Here is a 22,852-nt window from a genome sequence, read left to right as displayed (position 1 = left end):
TTTTTTTAAAAAAACAGACCCATTGTAACGAATCTGTGTAGATTCATTGCAACGGAGAGACCCATCCAGCTGCCTAATGTGTTTGAGCTGTCGTTTGATCGTATGATCGTTGCCACGCTGCCTCGAGTGAAACCCCCCCCCTCTCACGGGCCCGATTTTCGGCTGAATGAATGTGTAAAAATTAATGGGAAAATACATCAGCAAACGGGCTTTTCTGTGGTTTGTGCTTAGTGACTAAAGGTGAAGGACTGAAGCCAGGGAAGCCTCTAAACAGAAAGAGGCTCGCTGGTGCGTTTATCCCCGCTCGCTCGGAGAAAAAAAAATGGCGATCCCTTCGCCGGAAGATCAGAGAAGAGAGCCAGGGGGAGGGACTTTGTAGAAACCACAACAATGTTAACGCACAGGTCTTTTTCGCTAGTGTTGCAGATTGGTTGCAAGAGTGTAGCGCTTTCCGGAGGGTGAATCCACTTTTTGGGATTCCCCTGAAAGCGCTACAAGGAAGCGCTTTTTGCAGATTGGTTTCAGGTGTGTGGCAGATTGTCTACGACGTCGTGCGTTATGGCAAATCAATAGCGTTTCCAATTGGCAACCATTGTGCGATTTTGAAGGCGTGCAAAAAGCCCCTGAGTCAACCTTGAGCCGGCTGCTGGGATTGAACTCCCAGCCTCATGGGCAAAGCTTTCAGACGGCTGCCTTACCACTCTGCGCCACAAGACGCTCTAATAGAACCATAGAATCAGATAATTATAGTTAGAAGGGACCTCCAGGGTCATTTAGTCCCTGCAGAATACAGGAAATTCACAACTACCTGCCCACCCACAGTAACCCCAATTCCATGCCCAGATGATGCCCCCCCCCCAAAAAGCCAGAATCCCTGGCCAGTCTAGCTGAGAAGAAATTTGCCACCCAACCCCAAAGTGGTGATCTGCATTTCCCTGGGCATGCAAAAAAGGGTCACAAGAGCCAAACATGGGCACAGTCCCTTCTGCCCAGCCATTTACAATCTGCTTAAATTCATAGAATCAACATTTCTGTGAGGTGGCTATCCAACCTCTGCTGAAAACTTCCAAGGATGGAGAACCCACCACCTCCTGAGGAAGCCTGTTCCATTGAGGAACCGCTCTGTCAGGAACTTCTTCTGGATGGCTGGGCTGAACATATTATTCTAAGTGAGGCCTAACCAGGCCAGAGTAAAGCAGTACCATCACCTCACCCAATCTTTTGATATAGCCCCAAAACCCTGATCCAGTAAGACAGTAACTTTCTCAAAAAAGAGATAAGGTTAGTCTGACATGACTTGTTCTTGAGAAAGCCATGCTGACTCTTAGTAATTACAGCCATCTGCTCTAGCTGCTCAAAGGATGATTTGTTCTAAAATTTTGCCAGCTATAGACATCAAGCTAACCCGTTGTGTCAGACGCACAGGAAACTCACAACAAAACTTATTCAAAAGAAAATAGTTTTATTGATTAGCACTATACGCATTGGACTGAAAGTCAAATCTGACTCGAAGCCAGATTTGCCTCAGCTTATCAATACATTTCTCCCGCCCAAAACTTGACAGTTCCCAAGGGGGGGGGGTTAGTGAGGAAAGACATATGTGAAACAACAACAGGATTCCAAACTCCCATCCTTGAGAGAGGTGACAACAACCCTGTGAGCCCATAACAAGATAAGGTTAACATAACATCGCTATTCTATTTTATTGCTTACAAACTACAAGGCCGGGGCTAGCAGGCGCCAGGCTCAATCAAGCAATATAACTGACATGGAGGAACTCAGGCTAATTTATGACAGAGATTCTACAATCCTGACATCCCTCCGCATTAAAACTAACTTCACCCCCCCACCTAGCCGGCATCTACCGGGCGAGGACAATCAGGGAATGCTCGGTGGAAAGCCCGGAGAAGGCGGGGTGCTTTCACATTCCCAGCCTCAACCCACTCTTTGTCCCCAGAGGGGAAATCTTTCCAATCGACCAGATATTGAAGGCGACCCTTATGCAAACGAGAGTCTAAAATTTGGTTGACTTCGTAGTGGGTGTCTTTGTCGATGTAAATTGGCACAGGCGTGGCTGCAGGAGGGTGCCACTCGTCCGGGACTGGAGCTCTTCGCAGCAGGCTGGAATGAAAAACCGGATGCACATTCCTATAAGTTTTTGGTAAAGCCAGCTCAACAGTCACATTATTAATCAGTTTTACCACTTTAAATGGTCCCACGTATTTTGGGCCAAGTTTCTTGGATTTCTGCTGGCACCTCAGGTTCTTTGTAGACAAATAGGCCAGGTCCCCCACTTTCCATTCAGGTGCTGGTACTCTTTTCTTATCTGCTTGAGCTTTATAGGCTTGTTTTGCCTCCTTGAGGCTAGCAACAATTTCTGGCCAGCCTATACTAATAGTTGCAGCCCATTTATTTATGTCAGGAGCCTCAGTGGAGCTGAGTTCCCAGGTGGGGGCTGCCACCAAATCAGTTCCATACACCACCTTGAAGGGTGATACCCCTGTTGAGGCGTGAACCCCATTGTTGTAGGCAAATTCGGCAAGTGGCAATAAGGAGACCCAATTATCCTGCTGGTGATTAATAAAACAACGCAAATATTGCTCCAGGATTTGGTTTACCCTTTCGGTCTGGCCATTTGATTCAGGGTGATAGCCCGAAGTGAGTGCTTGTTCCACACCTAATAGTCTTAAGAGTTCCCTCCAAAACTTGGAAACGAACTGGGGGCCCCGATCCGTCAGAACACGTGTCGGGATCCCGTGCAGACGTACCACGTGTTTAATAAAAAGAAAAGCCAATTTAGGTGCTGAAGGCACACTCGTGCAGGGAATGAAGTGAGCCTGTTTAGAAAAAGCATCCACTACCACCCATACAACGGTGTTCCCGTGGCTGGGAGGGAGGTCCGTGATAAAGTCCATAGTAACATCTGTCCATGGACGAGAGGGGGTGGGCTGTGGTTGTAATAGCCCCTTTTTCTTGCCCCCAACCGGTTTTGAGGCAATACAAATGGGGCACCCCTGTACATATTTCTCCACATCTTTGCGCAGGGACGGCCACCAATACTGTCTCCTGACCAGGTGCAGAGTTTTTACGAACCCAAAATGTCCAGCAGTTTTTGCATCGTGGCAAAGTTTCAAAACCTTTCCCCTGGCCGCAGCAGGAACAAAGAGTCTCTCGCCCTTAAAAAAGAGCCCCCCCTTCTCAGTCAGATCAGGGCGGAGGGAGCAAAACTCCGGATCTTGTGACATCTCCTTCTGGACCCAGCCCCCTGGGATGGGCGTATCAGTCTTTGTGTGGCTACGCGTCACGGCAGCCATCCCTAGTTGGGCGGGGGTGAAAACGGTATCTACCAATGGGTCTCGTTTGCTGTTGTACTGGGGCAGGCGTGACAATGCGTCTGCCAAAAAGTTCATTTTGCCCGGCAGGTGCTTTAGAGAGAAGTTGAAACGGGCAAAAAACTCCGCCCATCTCATCTGCTTGGCCGAAAGCGAGCGGGGCTGCTTGAGTGCCTGAAGGTTTTTATGATCCGTCCAGACTACAAAAGGGACCGCGGACCCCTCCAGCCAATGCCTCCAGGTGGAAAGGGCCAATTTTACTGCAGCCGCCTCTTTTTCCCAAATTGCCCAGTTGCATTCCGCCCCCGAAAACTTTTTTGAAAGATAGGCCAGCGGGTGTAATTTCCCGTCCTCCCCCTCTTGGAGGATCACGGCCCCCATTGCTACGTCCGAGGAGTCTACTTGTACAGTAAATTGCTTGGAAGGGTTAGCATGGGCCAGTACTGGTTCGGACGTAAACAACAACTTTAGTTTGTCAAATGCGTCTTGACAGGGTGGAGTCCAGAGAAGGGGCGCCCCCGGGCGGCTCGCTGGTTTTCCCCCTTGTTTGGTTTTCAACAAGTCAGTGAGGGGCAACGCCACTTTGGCAAAGTTGGGGATAAAAGTCCTGTAAAAATTAGCGAATCCCAGGAAGCTTTGCAGTTGCCTCCTGGTGCAGGGGGGTTCCCAAGCCAGCAAGTCGCGCACCTTGCCAGGGTCCATCTCAATCCCAGCCTGGGAGACTCGGAAACCCAAAAACTCCACCGCATCGCGGTGGAACTCACATTTAGACAGTTTAGCAAACAATTGGTGCTTCCGCAAGCGGCTGAGCACTTCGCGGACCAGATCAGCGTGACTCTCAACATTCTCTGAATACACAAGAATATCATCAATGTAAACCAACACCCCCTGGTACAATAAATCATGCATAATTTCATTTATCATATTCATGAACACGCCCGGAGCGCCGGCGAGGCCGAACGGCATTACGGTGTACTCAAACTGCCCCAGGGGAGTGTTAAAAGCCGTTAAATATTCGTGCCCCTTCTTGATCCGCACTCGGTAATAGGCTTCCCTCAAATCCAGTTTCGTGAAAATTCGTGCCTTCCCCAAGTGGCCCAATAAGTCTTTTATCAGGGGGAGCGGGTAGGCGTTGCAGGTGGAAACCGCGTTCAACCCACGGTAGTCAGTACACAAACGCAGCGAACCATCCTTCTTTTTTACAAAAAGGACCGGGGCTGCAAGGGAAGATGTGGCCGGTCTAATAAAACCCCTCGCCAGGTTTTTGTCCAAAAATTCCCTAAGCTCCGCCATCTCACGAGGGCTCATGGAATAAAGTTTGGCTTTGGGGAGCGGCTCCCCTTTCTTCAATTCGATGGCACAGTCAGTTTTACGGTGGGGGGGAAGTTGGTTGCACTCCACCTCCGCGAACACATCACCAAAGTCCCGATACTCGGGAGGGAGCGCTGCCCCCCCTGCTCCCAAAGCGGCCACAACCCCCGAACTTGGAGGACCCTGCGGTCGAGCGTGCTGCTCGCAGGCGGGAGAGGTAAATTCCACAGTCCCTTCTTTCCATTTCACTAGGGGGTCATGTTCCTTCAGCCAATCCAACCCCAACACGCAAGAGAAAGCAGAGTGAGGGGCTACCAAAGGCTGGATTTGCTCCCAATGTTTTTTTATGTCCAAGTCCATCGGGCGCGTTTTCACCGTGGCTTCCCCCCCGGGAGCACATTTCCCATCTAATTGGGTGATTGGCAAGGGTTCTCTCAGTGGCACCCTTCCCACCCCCAAAGTCTCGGCCAGTGCCGGGCTCACTAGGGATTGGGTGCACCCCGAGTCCACGATGCACCGGACTCCCACTGTTTTCCCCGACTTGGGGTTGGAGAGATTGGCCGGTAGGAGTAGCAAGGGGGAATCACTCACCACGCGTTTGCCCCTGTTGGCGGCCTGCTGGCGGGGCGCCTTTACAGCAGACCGTCCTCGTTTCCCGACTGCTCCTCAGCTTGATCCTCGTCCTCCAGCCCGCTTCCCTCCTCCGAGTCGTCCACTGCAGGCACGGTAGCCACTGGCACCAGAAGAGACTTGGCACTTTTCTTCGGAGTGGTTTTCTTAGCAGGCTGGGCTTTCGGCGGGGGGCTGCTCACAGCCCTCGGGGTCGATGCTGCTTTCGTCGGGCAGTGTGCGAGAAAGTGCCCCGCTCGGCCGCAGCCCAAGCACAGCCCCTTTTCCATGCGCCGGGTGCGCTCAGCCGGCTCCAATTTGGCTCGGGGCTTGGCTTTCGCCGGGGTGGAAGTTTTCGCCACGGTTTTGCCTGCCAGGACCTGAACCATTGAGGCTCGCTCCAATCGGTTTTCCATCTCTCCAGCCAATTGGACCCACCCTTCGACTGTAAGCGGGTCTTCCAGGAGGAGGCATTTGTCTGCCAGAGTAGGATTGAGGCCCCCCACAAACGCCAGCACGCGTTGGGGCTCTGTCCAGTCCGGTACAGAGGAAGCCAGCTCTTTAAATTCCCTAGCGTACTCGACAACTGACAACTTCCCTTGCCGGTGAGCCCTGAGTTTTTTCTCCGCAGTCTCCCGTTCAAACGGTTCCACGTACATTTGGCGCAGGGCCCGCATAAAGTGGTTGTAGTCACGGATGGCTTGGGGGTGGTAGCAGTACAAGTCCACGAACCATTTGGCAGCTTTGCCTTCTAGGGCTTGACCCACGAAACGCACCCGCTCGGCGTCGTCCTGGAAAGTGAACCCCATGTCCATCATGTAGGCCTGGAGGTGCACCAGAAACGTAGGAAAATCGGAGGGGTCCCCAGCAAACTTAGCCTTGAATTTATAGGTGCTCCGCATCTCCACTCCACGGAGGTGGGCAGGTAGGCGCTCTGGGCCCCAATCCGCTGGTGCCGGGGCCGGGACCAGGGGTCTTGCGCCACGGCCGATGCCTCGTCCTCTCCCCGCCGCCACTCTTGCTCGTTCCGCTACCCGCGCCGCCTCTGCTGCCCGCGCGGCCGCCACCGCTGCTTCGCGCGCCGCTGCTGCTGCCGCCGCCTCGGCTCCCGCCACGTCCGCCGCCGCCGCCGCTGCCGCCGCCGCTGCTGCTCCCTCGCCTCCATCCGCGCCGTCCCCTCCGGCTCCATCGCCACCCGCGCCGTCTTCGTCCTCTCGCTCCTCGTCCTCGTCTTCTCTTTCCCTCTGCGCTCTCGCTCGCGCCGCCGCCTCCGCCTCGATCTCTAGCTGCGCCCTGGCCCTGGCCACCGCCTCAGCATCCGCCGCTGCTTGCGTGTCCGCCATGCCGTGTTCCCGCAGCGCAAGCCCACCGCTCGCTCTTCGCACACTGGTATCGTGCGCACCACCACCGAGCACTTCCTTCAGCAGGCGTTGTGTTCGGCGTTTCTCCTCCGGATCCAGCCGACCCGAAAGATCCTGCAGCCAGTTAGTCACCCTGTCCAGCTTGTACTGCAAGTCCTGTGTCTCACCCACAGGCTCCAGTGCGTAGCTAGGCAGTCCCAGGTGCTCCGGCCACCGTTCATCCCCAGTAGGGCGGTCGTATTTTGACAATCGCCTGCGCTGGGTGACGTGTCGTTCCAAAAATTCCTCGGGCCCCGGGGTTGTTCCCGAGATTGCCCGCATCATGCCCGAGCTGTGCGGCCCAGCACCAGCTCCGTCGCCCTGGGAGAGGTCCCAATCCAGGCCCTCTCCCTGCTCAGAAAAAGTATGTCCCTCGCCCTGCATTTTGCAGGTGAAAGGAGTTGTGAGATTTGACTTGATGTCAGACGCACAGGAAACTCACAACAAAACTTATTCAAAAGAAAATAGTTTTATTGATTAGCACTATACGCATTGGACTGAAAGTCAAATCTGACTCGAAGCCAGATTTGCCTCAGCTTATCAATACATTTCTCCCGCCCAAAACTTGACAGTTCCCAAGGGGGGGGGGGTTAGTGAGGAAAGACATATGTGAAACAACAACAGGATTCCAAACTCCCATCCTTGAGAGAGGTGACAACAACCCTGTGAGCCCATAACAAGATAAGGTTAACATAACATCGCTATTCTATTTTATTGCTTACAAACTACAAGGCCGGGGCTAGCAGGCGCCAGGCTCAATCAAGCAATATAACTGACATGGAGGAACTCAGGCTAATTTATGACAGAGATTCTACAATCCTGACACGTTGGTAGTTACTTGGATCCTCCTGTTCCCCCTTCTTCAAGATGGGGCAACATTTGCCTGCCTCCAGTCTCCTGGCACTTCGCCTGTTCTCCAACAATTATATCCACAAGTTCTTTTAGTACCTTTGTATGAAGTTCATCTGGCCTAGAGGGCTGTTTAATTTAAAGAAACCAGGTATTCACGGACTACCCCTAAGGTGAGCATAGACTGCAATTCCCTTCCCTCATCACATGATATGATTTTGCCACATTTGCCTTTCCATGACATTGCCATAAACAAGGGTGTTCTGCTGCTACTTCTCAGAGTGAACCTGGTTGTCTTGTGATTGGCCACCTGCAGACCAAATAGGGATTTTTGCAACAAAGTTTTGTCCAAAGTATAAGCTGTTGTGTGCATGCATACTTCTTTGTTCTGCAATCAAACTGTTCTGCTGCTACAGACCAATGTGGCTCCCCATCCGATGCAGATGCTAGAATGTTGAGGTGCACGCTCCTCTAGCCTCAGAGCATAACCGTCTTCTAATGCTGCATTCTAGGGGGAGGCTGTCAAGAGCAGACAAAACTCACAAACAAGCTTCTATGGAAAGTAAGCTTTAATTGGAAGTAGATCTGAACACTTTAACATTTGAAGTCAAGACTGTTCGATATCAGAAGAGCAAGCAGTTATCAATACAATTCTCCCGCCGAAACTCAAGCGTTCCCAAGGGGAGGGGGTTACTCTCCGACCCAGGTGCCATCCCAGGCTTCCTGCCAAGGTGCCAAAGTTAGCACGGCCTTGGTCTGGCCGGCGCCCCAGGCTAGCAGATAAGATGTTTATAGGAACACAGGCAACAATGTATCACAGCAGGGAGTCCTTAAAGAGGTACCGAAGATGATGGACAAGGGCTGTGCATGTTCTCTGGAAAGTTCTTTGAGCACTCTCGGGTGCATTTCATCCGGCCCAGGGGATTTGAACTCATCCAGTGCAGCTAAATGCCTCTCGACAACCTCTCTGTCCATGTCAACCTGCCACCCAGAAACTATCTCTTGGCTACTGCCATCTCTAGATGTGCCTAAACCCTTTGACCTGTGGGGAAAAAAAAGATGTAAAATAGGCACTAAGCCTTTCTGCTTTCTCTGCATCTTCCGTTAGAGTTTGTCCATCCGCATCCAACAGCCGGCCTATTGCTTCCTTTACTTTACGTTTGCTCCTCACATAACTGAAAAATCTTTTCTTGTTACTGTGGGCTTCCCTGCCCAATCTTAGCTTACTCTCAGCTTTGGCCTTTCTGATGATTGATCTACAGTGCCTAGTAACCTGTAGGTACTCTTCTTTAGAGCTCTGTCCTTCCCTCCATTTCCTGAACATTTTCCTTTTCTTTCTTTGTTCCTCTTGAAGTTCTCTGTTCATCCAAATAGGCTTCTTAGAGCTCCTGCAGTGTTTTCGTCTTTCTGGGATAGTCTGAGCATGCAATAGCTCTTGTTTGAGTATCGCCCACCCTTCACACGCTCCCTTCCCTTCCAGCATTCTCGTCCATGGTATGACACTCATCATGTCTCTGAGTTTATTAAAGTTTGTCCAATGAAAATCCAACATCCGCGTCTGGCTACAAGCTTCCTTGCCTCCCCATCTCAAAAGGAATTCTGTGAGGACATGGTCACTTCCCCCTAGGGTCCCCACCTCCTTCAGCTCATCCACCAACTCTTGCCTGTTAGTCAGTATTAAGTCCAGTATGGCTGAACCTCTTGTGGGTTCATCTACCATTTGATAAATGAAATTATCAGCCAGGCAGGTCAGAAAGTTGCATGACTGAGGACGCTTTGTAGAGTTTTTTTCCCAGCACACATCTGGGAAATTGAAGTCACCCATGATGACAAGGTCCTGCCGCTTGGATATTTTCTCAAGCTGCTCACAAAGTGCAGCATTCACATCCTCTCGTTGGTCAGGTGGACGGTAGCAGACACCAACCACCACACTGTTTGTTTTCCCCTCGCTTATTTTCACCCAGATGCTTTCCATTGTAGATATGCTCTCCTTCACTAGAATGTCCTGACAGGTAAGCCCTTTCCTCACATACAGTGCCACTCCTCCACCTCTTCGATCTATTCTGTTTTTTCTGAACAGTTCATATCCATCCACCATTACATTCCAGTCATGAGAATCATTCCACCAAGTTTCTGTGATGCCTACTAGATCATACCTTTCCATCAGCATGAGAAGTTCCAGCTCTTGCATGCTTCGGGCGTTAGTATAAAGACATCTGAATCCTTTTATTTTTGGTTCCCTATGAGCTGGCCTTGCCGGTTGGGCTGCCCCCGATCGGGCTCCTTCCTTACACTCCCTTTTCTCTTATTGGGGGGTAAAAGTGCAGACGGCTTTACTTGTGCTGATTTGTTCATTATAAGATATCAGGAGTCTTTAATTTTGTTGGTACATGCGTTTGTTTCCACTGTTTTGAGAGTAAATAGGATATTGCAAGTATTTTTAATAAATTCTGCGCTTCATTTTTATAGCTTAAATTACCCAACTGAGTGTCGGTTTATGTTCTTCTAAATATAAGAACCAATTCTCTTCTTCTTCTTCTTCTTCTTCTTCTTCTTCTTCTTCTTCTTCTTCTTCTTCTTCTTCTTCTTCTTCTTCTTCTTCTTCTTCTTCTTCTTCTTCTTCTTCTTCTAAATGTTTTCTAGGAGTTATCAGGTTAGAGGGGGACGATTGCCATTTATTGAATCCCACATTTTTCATTTTCGGAGAGAAAGATGAAGTCATTCCTCTTGACCAGGTAAGCAAGTCTTGTTGTTTTTTGACAAGCACATTGAATCTTGTTTAAGTAAATGCTAGTAAATCTGTGATCAGTTCCTACAAACATACAAGAGGTCCTGATGAATTGGAACTTGGATTTGGTATAGATGCTGGCTTTCCTTTCCTTTCAAGGAGCGGGGTAATCTTGATTGGCAGAAGCATGTAGAATGGTGGTGGAAAGTTGACCTCCCCTTCCCCCACAGCCTGAATCAGAGCTCCTCATGGCAGCTGCTTCTAGTTCTGAACCACCACGTAGAACCAGTCCCAGATCTGCCACCTTCAGCTGATGCGGTTCATAGTCTGAAGTGTCTGGAATTGTCTGCTCAGCGGTGATGGTGAATGTGGTAGGGAAGAGAGATCAATACCAGATATCTACATTAATCTGTAGTCAAATGTCCATGGGATTTTTTTTTTTTTGAGCCAGCTCAATGACAGAATCCGGGGTGCATGTCCCATTTTGTCTGTCCCTGGACTGGGCTTCTTAACCATTCTCACATCACCTTCACACTTGATGAGAACCTCTCATGCCTGTGAAGGATGCGGGTGTGAATGTGTGCATTGGATGGGGAACCGTTGGCAAACAGTGTACAGGATCTTGGTTGGTTGCTGATCCTTATTCATTTTATCTATTTAAATTTGTTTGTGAACCTGGCAATTTGTTAGTCTTTCAGAAATAATAATATTAGTTCAATAATATTTTTCTGTCATTAGGTCTGTATACTAGAACAGAAACTGAAAGAGCAGTGCAAAGTCCATTTCGAGGTAAAAATCTATCCAGGTCAAACACATGGCTTTGTACATCGTAAGAAAGAAGATATGAACCCTAAAGATAAACCCTACATTGAAGAAGCAAGGAAAGACATGATGGACTGGCTAAACAGATATGTTTAATAGACAGAACCTGTGAAATTTATAGGAGAACGCTGGCACTACGGAGCAGAATTACCCACATTTTACTCAAAAATTGTGTACTTTTTATGCACCACTAAAGCAGTTTAACATCAAACATATAATACGGTGCTATTAAGGGATAAGGATCATGGATATAAACAAATGACACAGCAAACAATATTATAATGCAAATTTTATTGCATGTTGTATTGTTATATCAAACACACATATCATATGGTGTAGTATAGCGGTCCCCAACCTTCTTGTAGTCGGCGACCGCCTCCGAGGGTAGGAGAGAGCTGGCGGCCCGGCCACAGCAGCTGCACGTAAACGCGCATAGGCAGTTGCCGCGCATGCGCGTTTTCGCCACTAGATTGCGCTAACGCACATGCGCAGAACAGCCACACGTGCGCGTTTTCGCACGCGCGTTTGCGTCACTGGCGTGCCAGAGGCCGCGCCTGCCTCTTCCCCCCCACTCGCTGCGGGGGGGGGAGGCAGGCGCGGCCGCTTGCGGCCCGGTACCGGGCCGCCGACCGGGGGTTGAAGACCTCTGGTGTAGTAGTCTTTCTCCATGTTCAAAATCCCATTTTGAACAGCACCTTCACCCAACGACAGCCCCTAGAACTCTTTGTTGTGAAACACCAACAGTAAAACTGGTTTAAAACTGATATATTTCTAAAACGTGATAATGACTGTGACTGTAGAGGAAATAGATCTTTTCTTCAGAGTATTTTGTTATTTCAACAAATATATATAACAGTACAGCATACAATAAAATTTTATTATAACATTGTTTGCTATGTTCTTTGTTTATATTCACTAGCCTGATCCTTTAATAATATTTTTGAATTCCTTAATTTCTAATAAGATCTTAACAATAAAACAGCTTTAGAGAATACAAAAACATTTATAATTTCATGTCTCCGTTTGCACCTCAAGGCCAAATTCTCTAGCTTGTGTTTTATGACTGGAGCTTCCCCTAACACAGCTGTGCGATACCACCCCCCTTAGACTCCCTCCCTTTGCTGTGCTTCACCCCACAGACTGCAGGAATGTTTGGCCTGCCTTTCACCTTCCCCTGGGAGGGGGCAAAGGGGATGGGCCTGGGTTTTATATATGTGAATCCTTGCATGTACTGCCTGTAGTTCTCCCTATGCTTGCCTGCTGGATGTCTTTGCTTGAGAATAAAGAAACGTTCTCAAACAGAAGTTTGCTTGACTTCAAGACTAGAACAAAAATGAGAACCCCAAATTGCCAGCTCTCTAAAGGTAAAGGTAAAGGTATCCCCTGTGCAAGCACCGAGTCATGTCTGACCCTTGGGGTGACGCCCTCTAGCGTTTTCATGGCAGACTCAATACGGGGTGGTTTGCCAGTGCCTTCCCCAGTCATTACCGCTTACCCCCCAGCAAGCTGGGTACTCATTTTACCGACCTCGGAAGGATGGAAGGCTGAGTTGACCTTGAGCCGGCTGCTGGGATCGAACTCCCAACCTCATGGGCAGACAGTTCCAGACAGCATATCGCTGCCTTACCACTCTGCGCCACAAGAGGCTCATTGCGCCACAAGAGGCTCATAACTGGAGCCAGCTCTCTACTCTAGCTTAAAATCATGGCCAAATATCGCCATTGCTCCTTCCCTAATGAACATCAATAATTTCAGTCATGGGTGGGAATTCTTCAGGGAAAGGAGGGAGGCTTCCCCAACAGCAGCTCTGCATGGGAAACTTCACAATCAGCCTGCACACTTTAGAAGGAGTGGAGACAACCTCCCATCTGTTGTTCCACTGCACATTACAGGAAGTGGAAAGAAATGGCCTGATCATGCCCCGCCCTTTCTTACTTTAAAACCTGAAATATGCAGAGGGGCACTTGGTAAAATGCCTCTTGGGTGGCAGGTCAAAGGTGATTTTGATTTCATAGACAGTTGAAAAATATTGCTTCTTAGCACTTAGAAAATGAAAACCTCTATTTAAACAAAATGTGTAATTTAATTGTTTCCGTATTTTTATATTCATCAATGTATCCATTTTTATCTGATGGTTCCTTGTTCAAATTGCCTCAATAGAGAACGTGGAATTCACTGTAGGTACTCTAGAGTATTTATCTTGGACTAAGTCAGAGGATCGTTCTAGTTCCTCTATTACTATTACTATTACTATTACTATTACTATTACTATTACTATTACTATTACTATTACTATTACTATTACTATTACTATTACTATTACTATTATTATTATTTCCCGCCACTCCCAGATGGCTCGTGGCGGGTTACAGTGTCTTAAAAACCCCATTAAAACTCCCATTAAAAGACTTTAAAATGTCACAACATGGCGGCCCAATAATAAGATCCCCTCCCTACCCCCATTCCTAAAAAGGGGGGGTGGAGGAGAAGGAGGTCAACGATGTTCAAGAAGCCTGGGGGAGAGCAGTCCCAGCCTCAACCATAGACCTGGCGGAAGAGCTCCGTCTTGCAGGCCCTGCGGAACGTTGAAAGATCCCGCAGGGCCCGCAGCTCACCCGGGAGCTCATTCCGCCAGGTGGGGGCCAGGACCGAAAAGGCCCTGGCCCTGGTCGAGGCTAGGCGTGCTTCCCTAGGGCCGGGAATGACCAGAAGAATCTCACTCGCAGAGCGCAGAGCCCTGCGGGGCGCATAGGGCACTAGGCGGTCCCTCAGGTATGTGGGTCCCAGCCCACGTAAAGCCTTAAAGCTTAGAACCAGAACCTTGAACCGGATCCGGACAGCAATTGGTAACCAGTGCAGCTGCCTCAGGACAGGCTGGATGTGGGCCCTCCAAGGTGTGCCGGTGAGGACCCTAGCAGCTGCATTTTGTACTAGCTAGAGTTTCCGGATCAGAGACAGGGATAGTCCCTCGTAGAGCGAGTTAAAGAAATCTAATCTGGAGGTGACCGTTGCATGGATCACAGTGGCCAGGTGTTCGGGGGACAGGTAGGGCGCTAGTAGCTGAGCTTGGCGAAGATGGAAAAATGCCTGGCCAGCTACTTTCCTGACCTGCGCCTCCATAGTCAGGGAGGCATCAATGGTCACACCCAAGTTTCTGGCCTGGGACGCGATGGTAAGATGCGCCCCTGCCAGGGTGGGTAAATGTGCTTCCTGTTCCCGCCCCCTACTTCCCAGCCACAGGACCTCCGTCTTGGAGGGATTGAGTTTCAGGCGACTCTGCTCAAACCATTCTGTCACCGCTTCCAAACATCTGGCGAATGGTTCCGGGGGGGAGTCTGGGTGGCCGTCCATGAGGAGATAGAGCTGGGTGTCGTCAGCGTACTGATGGCAGCCCAACCCAAAACTCCGTACCAGCTGGGCCAGAGGGCGCATGAAGATGTTAAATAGTGTGGGGGAGAGAACAGCGCCCTGTGGGACCCCACAAGGGAGTCCATAAGGGCACGAGAGCTCATCCCCCACTGCAACCCTCTGGGTCCGGTTCTGGAGGAAGGAGCGTATCCTGTGCAAGGCTGTACCCCATATCCCCATACCGGCGAGGCGGTGGACCAATATCTCATGGTCCACGATGTCGAAAGCAGCCGACAGATCCAGAAGGACCAGCACGGCTGACCCGCCTCTATCCAGCTGGCAACGGAGATCGTCCAGCAGGGCGACCAACACTGTCTCCACCCTGTGGCCAGGGCGGAAGCCAGACTGATATGGATCGAGTGCCTAAGTTTCATCCAGGAAAGCTAGGAGCTGGTCCGCCGCAGCCCTTTCCACCACCTTGCCCAGGAACGCTAGGTGTGACACCAGGTGGTAGTTGGCAGGGTCCTGCGGGTCCAGCGTTGGTTTTTTCAGGAGAGAGCGAACCACCGCCTCCTTCAGCCACTCGGGGAATTCCCCGGAACTCAGGGAAAGGTTGATAATATCCCTGAGTTGGCCTCCTATCCCCTCTCCGCTCCCCTTGAGAAGCCAAGAGGGACAGGGATCAAGGGGGCAGGTGGTCGCCCTGATCGACCCCAACAACTTGTCCACTTCGGAAGAAGAGAGCTGTCTGAAGCCATCAAACCTCACTGCCAAAGACGGCCAACAGGTCTCCAGTTCGTTTATTGTATTAATTGTGACAGGAAGGTCATGGCGAAGCGACAAGACTTTATCCGCAAAAAAGCTCGCTAATGCCTCGCAGCCAAGTGCCAATTGACTAATATTTTGGCGCCCCTGAAGGGTGGTGAGGGATCTAACTACCCTAAATAATTGGGCCGGGCGAGAGCTTGCGGACGCGATTTCCGTGGCAAAGAACTCTCGCTTCGCCACTTTCACCGCCATCACATACGCCCTCATAAGCGTGTGATAAGATGTTCTTGCAGCTTCATCGCGAGTCTTCCGCCACACTCGCTCTAGTTGTTTCACCTCCCTCTTCTTTTCCCGGAGCACCCCCGTGTACCAGGGGGACCGTTTGAGTCGAGGGCAGAGAGGACGCTTAGGGGCAATCTCATTTATAGCGGCTGTCAGACGGGACTGCCAGTCCTCTACTAACGCCACCAGTGAGTTGCCAGGAGGTATCGGGTCCCGCAGAGCATTCCGGAAACCAATTGGATCCATGAGTCTCCGCGGGCGGGCAAAAGTGCGCCCACCACCCAACTGGGGAGGGGGTGGCATCCCAAGCCGGGCCCACAGGTCATAGTGGTCTGACCATCGCACGGCCAAAGCTGGCTCCAGAACCACCTCTATCCCGGCACCAAAAATCAAGTCAAGCGTGTGGCCGGCATGATGAGTGGGACCAGCAACAAATTGCGAGAGTCCTAGTGTCGCCATGAATGACACCAAGTCCCCACCAAGTCCTGAAGTGGGCGAGTCCGCGTGGACATTGAAGTCACCCAGGATTAAGAGCCTAGGGAACTGCAACGCCCAGGCGGCCACCACCTTCAGCAGGAGGGGCAGGGCATCTGGTGGTGTGTTGGATGGATGGTATACCAGCCAGATGGCCGCGCTCTCGACTGAGCCCCACCCAATACCGACACACTCCACTCCACTGATTTCTGGCACCGGGAGAGCCATGCAGGCGAGAGTCTCCCGGGCCAGAATTGCCACCCCCCCTCCCCTCTTATGGATCCAAGATTGGTATAGGACCGAGAATCCTGGGGGGGCCAGTTCTTTCAAGGCCACCGACTCCCCCTCCCTCACCCAGGTCTCGGTCACGCAAGCAAGGTCCGCCCCCGACTCTGCAAAGAAGTGCTGCAGAGTGGAGGTCTTGTTCTTAATCGACCTTGCATTGCACAGGACCAAGATCGGACCCTCCCTAGCCTCCACCCTCACAGCCTTGGGGATGGGACGGAGGTTAGAAGGGGATCGAGCACACCCAGGGCACCGGCCGTGTCTCCACCGCCAGGTCCTATGCGGGACACCAGTGCTCCCACCCCTTCTCTTGTCCAACCTCCTCCCCCAGCCATAGCGCCCCTGGCCCATGATTGTTTGGATCCCGGCCCCAGCATCTGCCATCTCTCCCAGGCGACCCTCCCTCTCCATGTGCCCCCCTCGAGAGAGGACGTCAATCCTAACTCCTATGCTAAGTCTCACCTCCTCCCCAGCTGCACTAACCCTCCCTAACCCTCCTGACCCCACTAACTCTATCACCACCCTCTCCCCCTCCCCCACCCTAATCTAACAGCTGGAGAGGTGGGCAGCACCGTGGGGTGAGATCCCGCCTATCTCAGGGGTTCTCTCTGCCCCCCAGCTCATCCCCACCTAATTCAGCTGAACCTAGCTGTCAGGATTGTAGAATCTCTGTCATAAATTAGCCTGAGTTCCTCCATGTCAGTTATACTGCTTAATTGAACCTGGCGCCTGCTAGCCCCGGCCTTGTAGTTTGTAGCAATAAAATAGAATAGTGATGTTATTCTAACCTTATCTTGTTATGGGCACACAGGGTTGTTGTCAATTCTCTCAAGGATGGGAGTTTGGAATCCTGTTGTTGTTTCACATATGTCTTTTCTCACTAACCCCCCTCCTTGGGAACTGTCAAGTTTTGGGCGGGAGAAATGTATTGATAAGCTGAGGCAAATCTGGCTTCGAGTCAGATTTGACTTACAGTCCAATGCGTATAGTGCTAATCAATAAAACTATTTTCTTTTGAATAAGTTTTGTTGTGAGTTTCCTGTGCGTCTGACATCAAGTCAAATCTCACAACTCCTTTCACCTGCAAAATGCAGGGCGAGGGACATACTTTTTCTGAGCAGGGAGAGGGCCTGGATTGGGACCTCTCCCAGGGCGACGGCGCGAGTGCCGGCCCGCACAGCTCGGGCATGATGCGGGCAATCTCGGGGACAACCCCGGGGCCCGAGGAATTTTTGGAACGACACGTCACCCAGCGCAGGCGATTGTCAAAATACGACCGCCCTACTGGGGATGAGAGGTGGCCGGAGCACCTGGGACTGCCTAGCTACGCGCTGGAGCCTGTGGGTGAGACACAGGACTTGCAGTACAAGCTGGACAGGGTGACTAACTGGCTGCAGGATCTTTCGGGTCGGTTGGATCCGGAGGAGAAGCGCCGAACGCAACGCCTGCTGAAGGAAGTGCGTGGTGGTGGTGCGCACGATACCAGCCTGCGACGAGTGAGTGGTGGGCTTGCACTGCGGGAGCACGGCATGGCGGACACGCAAGCGGCAGCGGATGCTGAGGCGTTGGCCAGGGCCAGGGCGCAGCTGGAAATCGAGGCGGAGGCAGAGGCTCGAGCGAGAGAGCAACGCGAACAAGAAGGCGAGGGCGAGGAGCGAGAGGACGAAGGCGGCGCGGGCGGCGATGGAGCCGGAGGAGACGGCGCGGACGGAGGCGAGGACGCAGCGGCGGCGGCAGCAGCGGCGGCGGCGGCGGACGTTGCGGGAGCCGAGGCGGCGGCGGCAGCAGCGGCGCGCGAAGCGGCGCGAGCGGCAGCGCGAGCAGCGGAGGCAGCCCGGGTAGCGGAACGAGCAAGAGTGGCGGCGGGGAGAGGACGAGGCATCGGCCGCGGTGCAAGACCCCCAGCACCGGCCCCGGCACCGGCGGATTGGGGCCCGGGGCGCCTACCAGCCCACCTCCGGGGTGTGGAAATGCGGAGCACCTATAAATTCAAGGCTAAGTTTTCCGGAGACCCCTCCGATTTTCCTACGTTTCTGGTGCACCTCCAGGCCTACATGATGGAAATGGGGTTCACTTTCCAGGATGATGCGGAGAAAGTGCGTTTCGTGGGCCAAGCCCTAGAAGGCAAAGCAGCCAAGTGGTTTGTGGACTTGTACCGCTATCACCCCCAAGCCATTCGTGACTACAACCATTTCATGAGAGCCCTGCGCCAGATGTACGTGGAACCGTTCGAGCGAGAGACCGCGGAGAAGAAACTCAGGGCTCACCGACAAGGGAAGTTGTCAGTGGTCGAGTACGCCAGGGAGTTTAAAGAGCTGGCTTCCTCGGTGCCGGACTGGACGGAGCCCCAACGTGTGCTGTCGTTTGTGGGGGGCCTCAATCCTACTCTGGCAGACAAATGCCTCCTCCTGGAAGACCCGCTTACAGTCGAAGGTTGGGTCCAACTGGCTGGGGAGATGGAAAATCGATTGGAGCGAGCTTCGATGGTGCAAGTCCTGGCAGGCAAAACCGTGGCGAAAACTTCCACCCCGGCGAAAACCAAGCCCCGAGCCAAGTTGGAGCCGTCTGAGCGCACCCGGCGCATGGAAAAAGGGCTGTGCTTGGGTTGTGGCCAAGCGGGGCACTTTCTCGCAAACTGCCCCTCAAAAGCAACAGCGACCCCGAGGGCCGTGAGCAGCGCCCCACCGAAAGCCCAGCCTGCCAAGAAAACCACTCCCAAGAAAAGTGCCAAGTCTCTCCTGGTGCCAGTGGCTGCCGTGCCAGCGGTGGACGACTCGGAGGAGGGAAGCGGGCTGGAGGACGAGGATCAAGCCGAGGAGCAGTCGGGAAACGAGGACGGTCTGCTGTAAAGGCGCCCCGCCAGCAGGCCGCCAACAGGGGCAAACGCGTGGTGAGTGATTCCCCCTTACTACTCCTACCTGCCAAGCTCTCCAACCCCAAGTCGGGGAAAACAGTGGGAGTCCGGTGTATCGTGGACTCAGGGTGCACCCAATCCCTAGTGAGCCCGGCACTGGCCGAGACTTTGGGGGTGGGAAAGGTGCCGCTGAGGGAACCCTTGCCCATCACCCAATTGGATGGGAAATGTGCTCCCGGAGGGGAGGCCACGGCGAAAACGCGCCCAATGGACTTGGACATAAAAAAACATTGGGAGCAAATCCAGCCTTTGGTAGCCCCTCATTCTGCCTTCCCTTGTGTGTTAGGGTTGGATTGGCTGAAGGAACATGACCCCCTAGTGAAGTGGAAAGAAGGGACCGTGGACTTTACCTCTCCCGCCTGCGAGCAGCACGCTCGACCGCGGGATTCCCCACTGACGGGGGTTGTGGCCGCTTTGGGATCGGGGGGGACAGCGCTCCCTCCTGAGTATCGAGACTTTGCTGATGTGTTCGCGGAGGTAGAGTGCAACCAACTGCCCCCCCACCGTAAAACTGACTGTGCCATCGAATTAAAGAAAGGGGAACCACTCCCCAAAGCCAAACTTTATTCCATGAGCCCCCGGGAAATGGCGGAGCTTAGGGAATTTTTGGATAAGAACTTGGCGAGGGGTTTTATTAGACCGGCCACATCTTCATTGGCGGCCCCGGTCCTTTTTGTAAAAAAGAAGGACGGTTCGCTACGTTTGTGTACTGACTACCGTGGGTTGAATGCGGTCTCCACCTGCAATGCCTACCCGCTCCCCCTGATAAAAGACTTGTTGGGCCACTTGGGGAAGGCACGAATTTTTACGAAATTGGATTTGAGGGAAGCCTATTACCGAGTTCGGATCAAGAAGGGGCACGAATATCTAACGGCTTTTAACACCCCCCTGGGGCAATTTGAGTACACCGTAATGCCGTTCGGCCTCGCCGGCGCTCCGGGCGTGTTCATGAATATGATTAATGAAATTATGCATGATTTATTGTACCAAGGGGTGTTGGTTTACATTGATGATATTCTTGTGTATTCTGAGAATGTTGAGAGTCATGCTGATCTGGTACGCGAAGTGCTCAACCGCTTGCGAAAGCACCAATTGTTTGCTAAACTGTCTAAATGTGAGTTCCACCGCGATGCGGTGGAGTTTCTGGGGTTCCGTGTCTCCCAAGCGGGGATTGAGATGGACCCTGGCAAGGTGCGTGACTTGCTGGCTTGGGAACCTCCCCGCACCAGGAGGCAACTGCAAAGTTTCCTAGGGTTCGCTAATTTTTACAGGACTTTCATCCCCAATTTTGCCAAAGTGGCGCTGCCCCTCACTGACTTGTTGAAAACCAAACAAGGGGGAAAAACGGCGAGCCGCCCGGGGACGCCCCTTCTGTGGACTCCCCCCTGTCAAAACGCATTCGACAAACTAAAGTTATTGTTTACGTCCGAACCCGTACTGGCCCATGCTGACCCTTCTAAGCAATTTACTGTACAAGTAGACTCCTCGGACGTAGCAATGGGGGCCGTGATCCTCCAAGAGGGGGAGGACGGAAAGTTACACCCGCTGGCCTATCTGTCAAAGAAATTCTCGGGGGCAGAGCGAAATTGGGCAATTTGGGAAAAAGAGGCGGCTGCAGTAAAATTGGCCCTTTCCACCTGGAGGCATTGGCTAGAAGGATCCGCGATCCCATTTGTAGTCTGGACGGATCATAAAAACCTTCAGGCACTTAAGCAGCCCCGATCGCTTTCCGCCAAGCAAATGAGATGGGCAGAGTTTTTCGCCCGTTTCAACTTCTCCCTAAAGCATCTGCCGGGTAAAATGAACTTTTTGGCAGATGCATTATCACGCCTGCCCCAGTACAACAGCAAACGAGACCCATTGGTGGACACCGTTTTCACCCCCGCCCAACTAGGGATGGCCGCCGTGACGCGCAGCCACGTACAGACTGATACGCCCATCCCAGGGGGCTGGGTCCAGAAGGAGATGTCACAAGATCCGGAGTTTTGCTCCCTCCGCCCTGATCTGACTGAGAAGGGGGGGCTCTTTTTTAAGGGCGAGAGACTCTTTGTTCCTGTTGCGGCCAGGGGAAAAGTTTTGAAACTTTGCCACGACGCAAAAACTGCTGGACACTTTGGTTTTGTAAAAACTCTGCACCTAGTCAGGAGACAATATTGGTGGCCGTCCCTGCGCAAAGATGTGGAGAAATATGTGCAGGGATGCCCTATTTGTATTGCCTCAAAACCGGTTGGAGGCAAGAAAAAGGGGCTATTGCAACCACAGCCCACCCCCTCTCGTCCATGGACAGATGTCACTATGGACTTTATTACGGACCTCCCTCCCAGCCATGGGAACACCGTTATATGGGTGGTAGTGGATGCTTTTTCCAAACAGGCTCACTTCATTCCCTGCACGGGGGTGCCTTCAGCACCAAAATTGGCTTCTCTTTTCATTGAACACGTGGTACGTCTGCACGGGATCCCGACACGTGTCCTGACAGATCGGGGCCCCCAGTTCGTTTCTAAGTTTTGGAGGGAACTCCTGAGACTTTTGGGGGTGGAGCAAGCCCTCACTTCAGGCTATCACCCTGAATCAAATGGCCAGACCGAAAGGGTAAACCAAATCCTGGAACAGTACTTACGTTGTTTCATCAATCACCAGCAGGACAATTGGGTCTCTTTATTACCGATGGCTGAATTTGCCTACAACAATGGGGTTCACGCCTCAACTGGGGTATCACCTTTCAAAGTAGTGTATGGGACTGATTTAGCAACAGCCCCCACCTGGGAGCTCCACTCCACTGAGGCTCCTGACATAAATAAATGGGCAGCCACCATCAGTACAGGTTGGCCAGAAATTGTAGCTAGCCTCAAGGAGGCAAAACAAGCCTATAAAGCTCAAGCGGATAAGAAAAGAGTACCTGCACCTGACTGGAAAGTAGGAGACCTGGCCTATTTGTCTACCAAGAACCTGAGGTGCCAACAGAAGTCAAAGAAACTTGGCCCTAAATACGTGGGGCCATTTAAAGTGATAAAACTGATTAATACTGTGACTGTTGAGCTAGCTTTACCAAAGACTTATAGGAATGTGCATCCGGTTTTTCATTCCAGCCTGCTGCGGAGAGCTCCGGTCCCTGACGAGTGGCACCCTCCTCCAGACCAGCCTGTGCCAATTTTCATCGATAAAGACACCCACTATGAAGTCAACCAAATTTTAGACTCTCGTTTGCACAAGGGTCGCCTTCAATATCTGGTCGATTGGAAAGATTTCCCCTCGGGGGACAAAGAGTGGGTGGAGGCAAGGAATGTGAAGGCACCCCGCCTCCTCCGGGCTTTCCATCGAGCATTCCCGGATTGTCCTCGCCCGGTAGATGCCGGCTAGATGGAGGAGTGAAGTTAGTTTTAATGCGGAGGGATGTCAGGATTGTAGAATCTCTGTCATAAATTAGCCTGAGTTCCTCCATGTCAGTTATACTGCTTAATTGAACCTGGCGCCTGCTAGCCCCGGCCTTGTAGTTTGTAGCAATAAAATAGAATAGTGATGTTATTCTAACCTTATCTTGTTATGGGCACACAGGGTTGTTGTCAATTCTCTCAAGGATGGGAGTTTGGAATCCTGTTGTTGTTTCACATATGTCTTTTCTCACTAACCCCCCTCCTTGGGAACTGTCAAGTTTTGGGCGGGAGAAATGTATTGATAAGCTGAGGCAAATCTGGCTTCGAGTCAGATTTGACTTTCAGTCCAATGCGTA

General features: G+C 51.8%; 2 protein-coding genes across 3 annotated transcripts in view; both read left to right on the top strand.

Annotated features, from left to right (window-relative positions):
• LOC143823461 (carboxymethylenebutenolidase homolog) overlaps positions 1-17,230 on the top strand; it is a 30,046-nt gene extending 12,816 nt beyond the window's left edge. Inside the window, exons 5-7 of one of the 2 annotated variants that reach the window (XR_013226486.1) lie at positions 10,145-10,236; positions 10,968-11,587; positions 11,646-17,230. Coding sequence is in view for 1 of the 2 variants with exons in the window: in XM_077309825.1 (XP_077165940.1) it covers positions 10,145-10,236; positions 10,968-11,147 (272 nt within the window). In the remaining variant the exon portion in view is untranslated. Of the gene's footprint in view, positions 1-10,144; positions 10,237-10,967 lie in introns of both variants that reach the window. The other variant, XM_077309825.1, reaches the window with a different exon arrangement.
• A 104-nt stretch (positions 17,231-17,334) lies between these two features.
• LOC143823460 (uncharacterized) lies at positions 17,335-22,852 on the top strand. Its single transcript, XM_077309824.1, has 2 exons — positions 17,335-19,098; positions 22,212-22,852. Exon 1 carries the CDS (start codon positions 17,396-17,398, stop codon positions 19,055-19,057), a length of 1,662 nt encoding a protein of 553 aa, XP_077165939.1. The 5' UTR covers positions 17,335-17,395; the 3' UTR covers positions 19,058-19,098; positions 22,212-22,852.

This window comes from Paroedura picta, chromosome 14, assembly GCF_049243985.1.
Source record: "Paroedura picta isolate Pp20150507F chromosome 14, Ppicta_v3.0, whole genome shotgun sequence".
Classification (NCBI taxonomy): Eukaryota; Metazoa; Chordata; class Lepidosauria; order Squamata; family Gekkonidae; genus Paroedura; species Paroedura picta.
This window is presented reverse-complemented; position numbering and strand designations above follow the sequence as displayed.

Excerpts from the sequence above, each read along its gene's own strand:
- LOC143823460 (XM_077309824.1), top strand. The coding sequence starts at position 17,396 with ATGATGCGGGCAATCTCGGGGACAACCCCGGGGCCCGAGGAATTTTTG.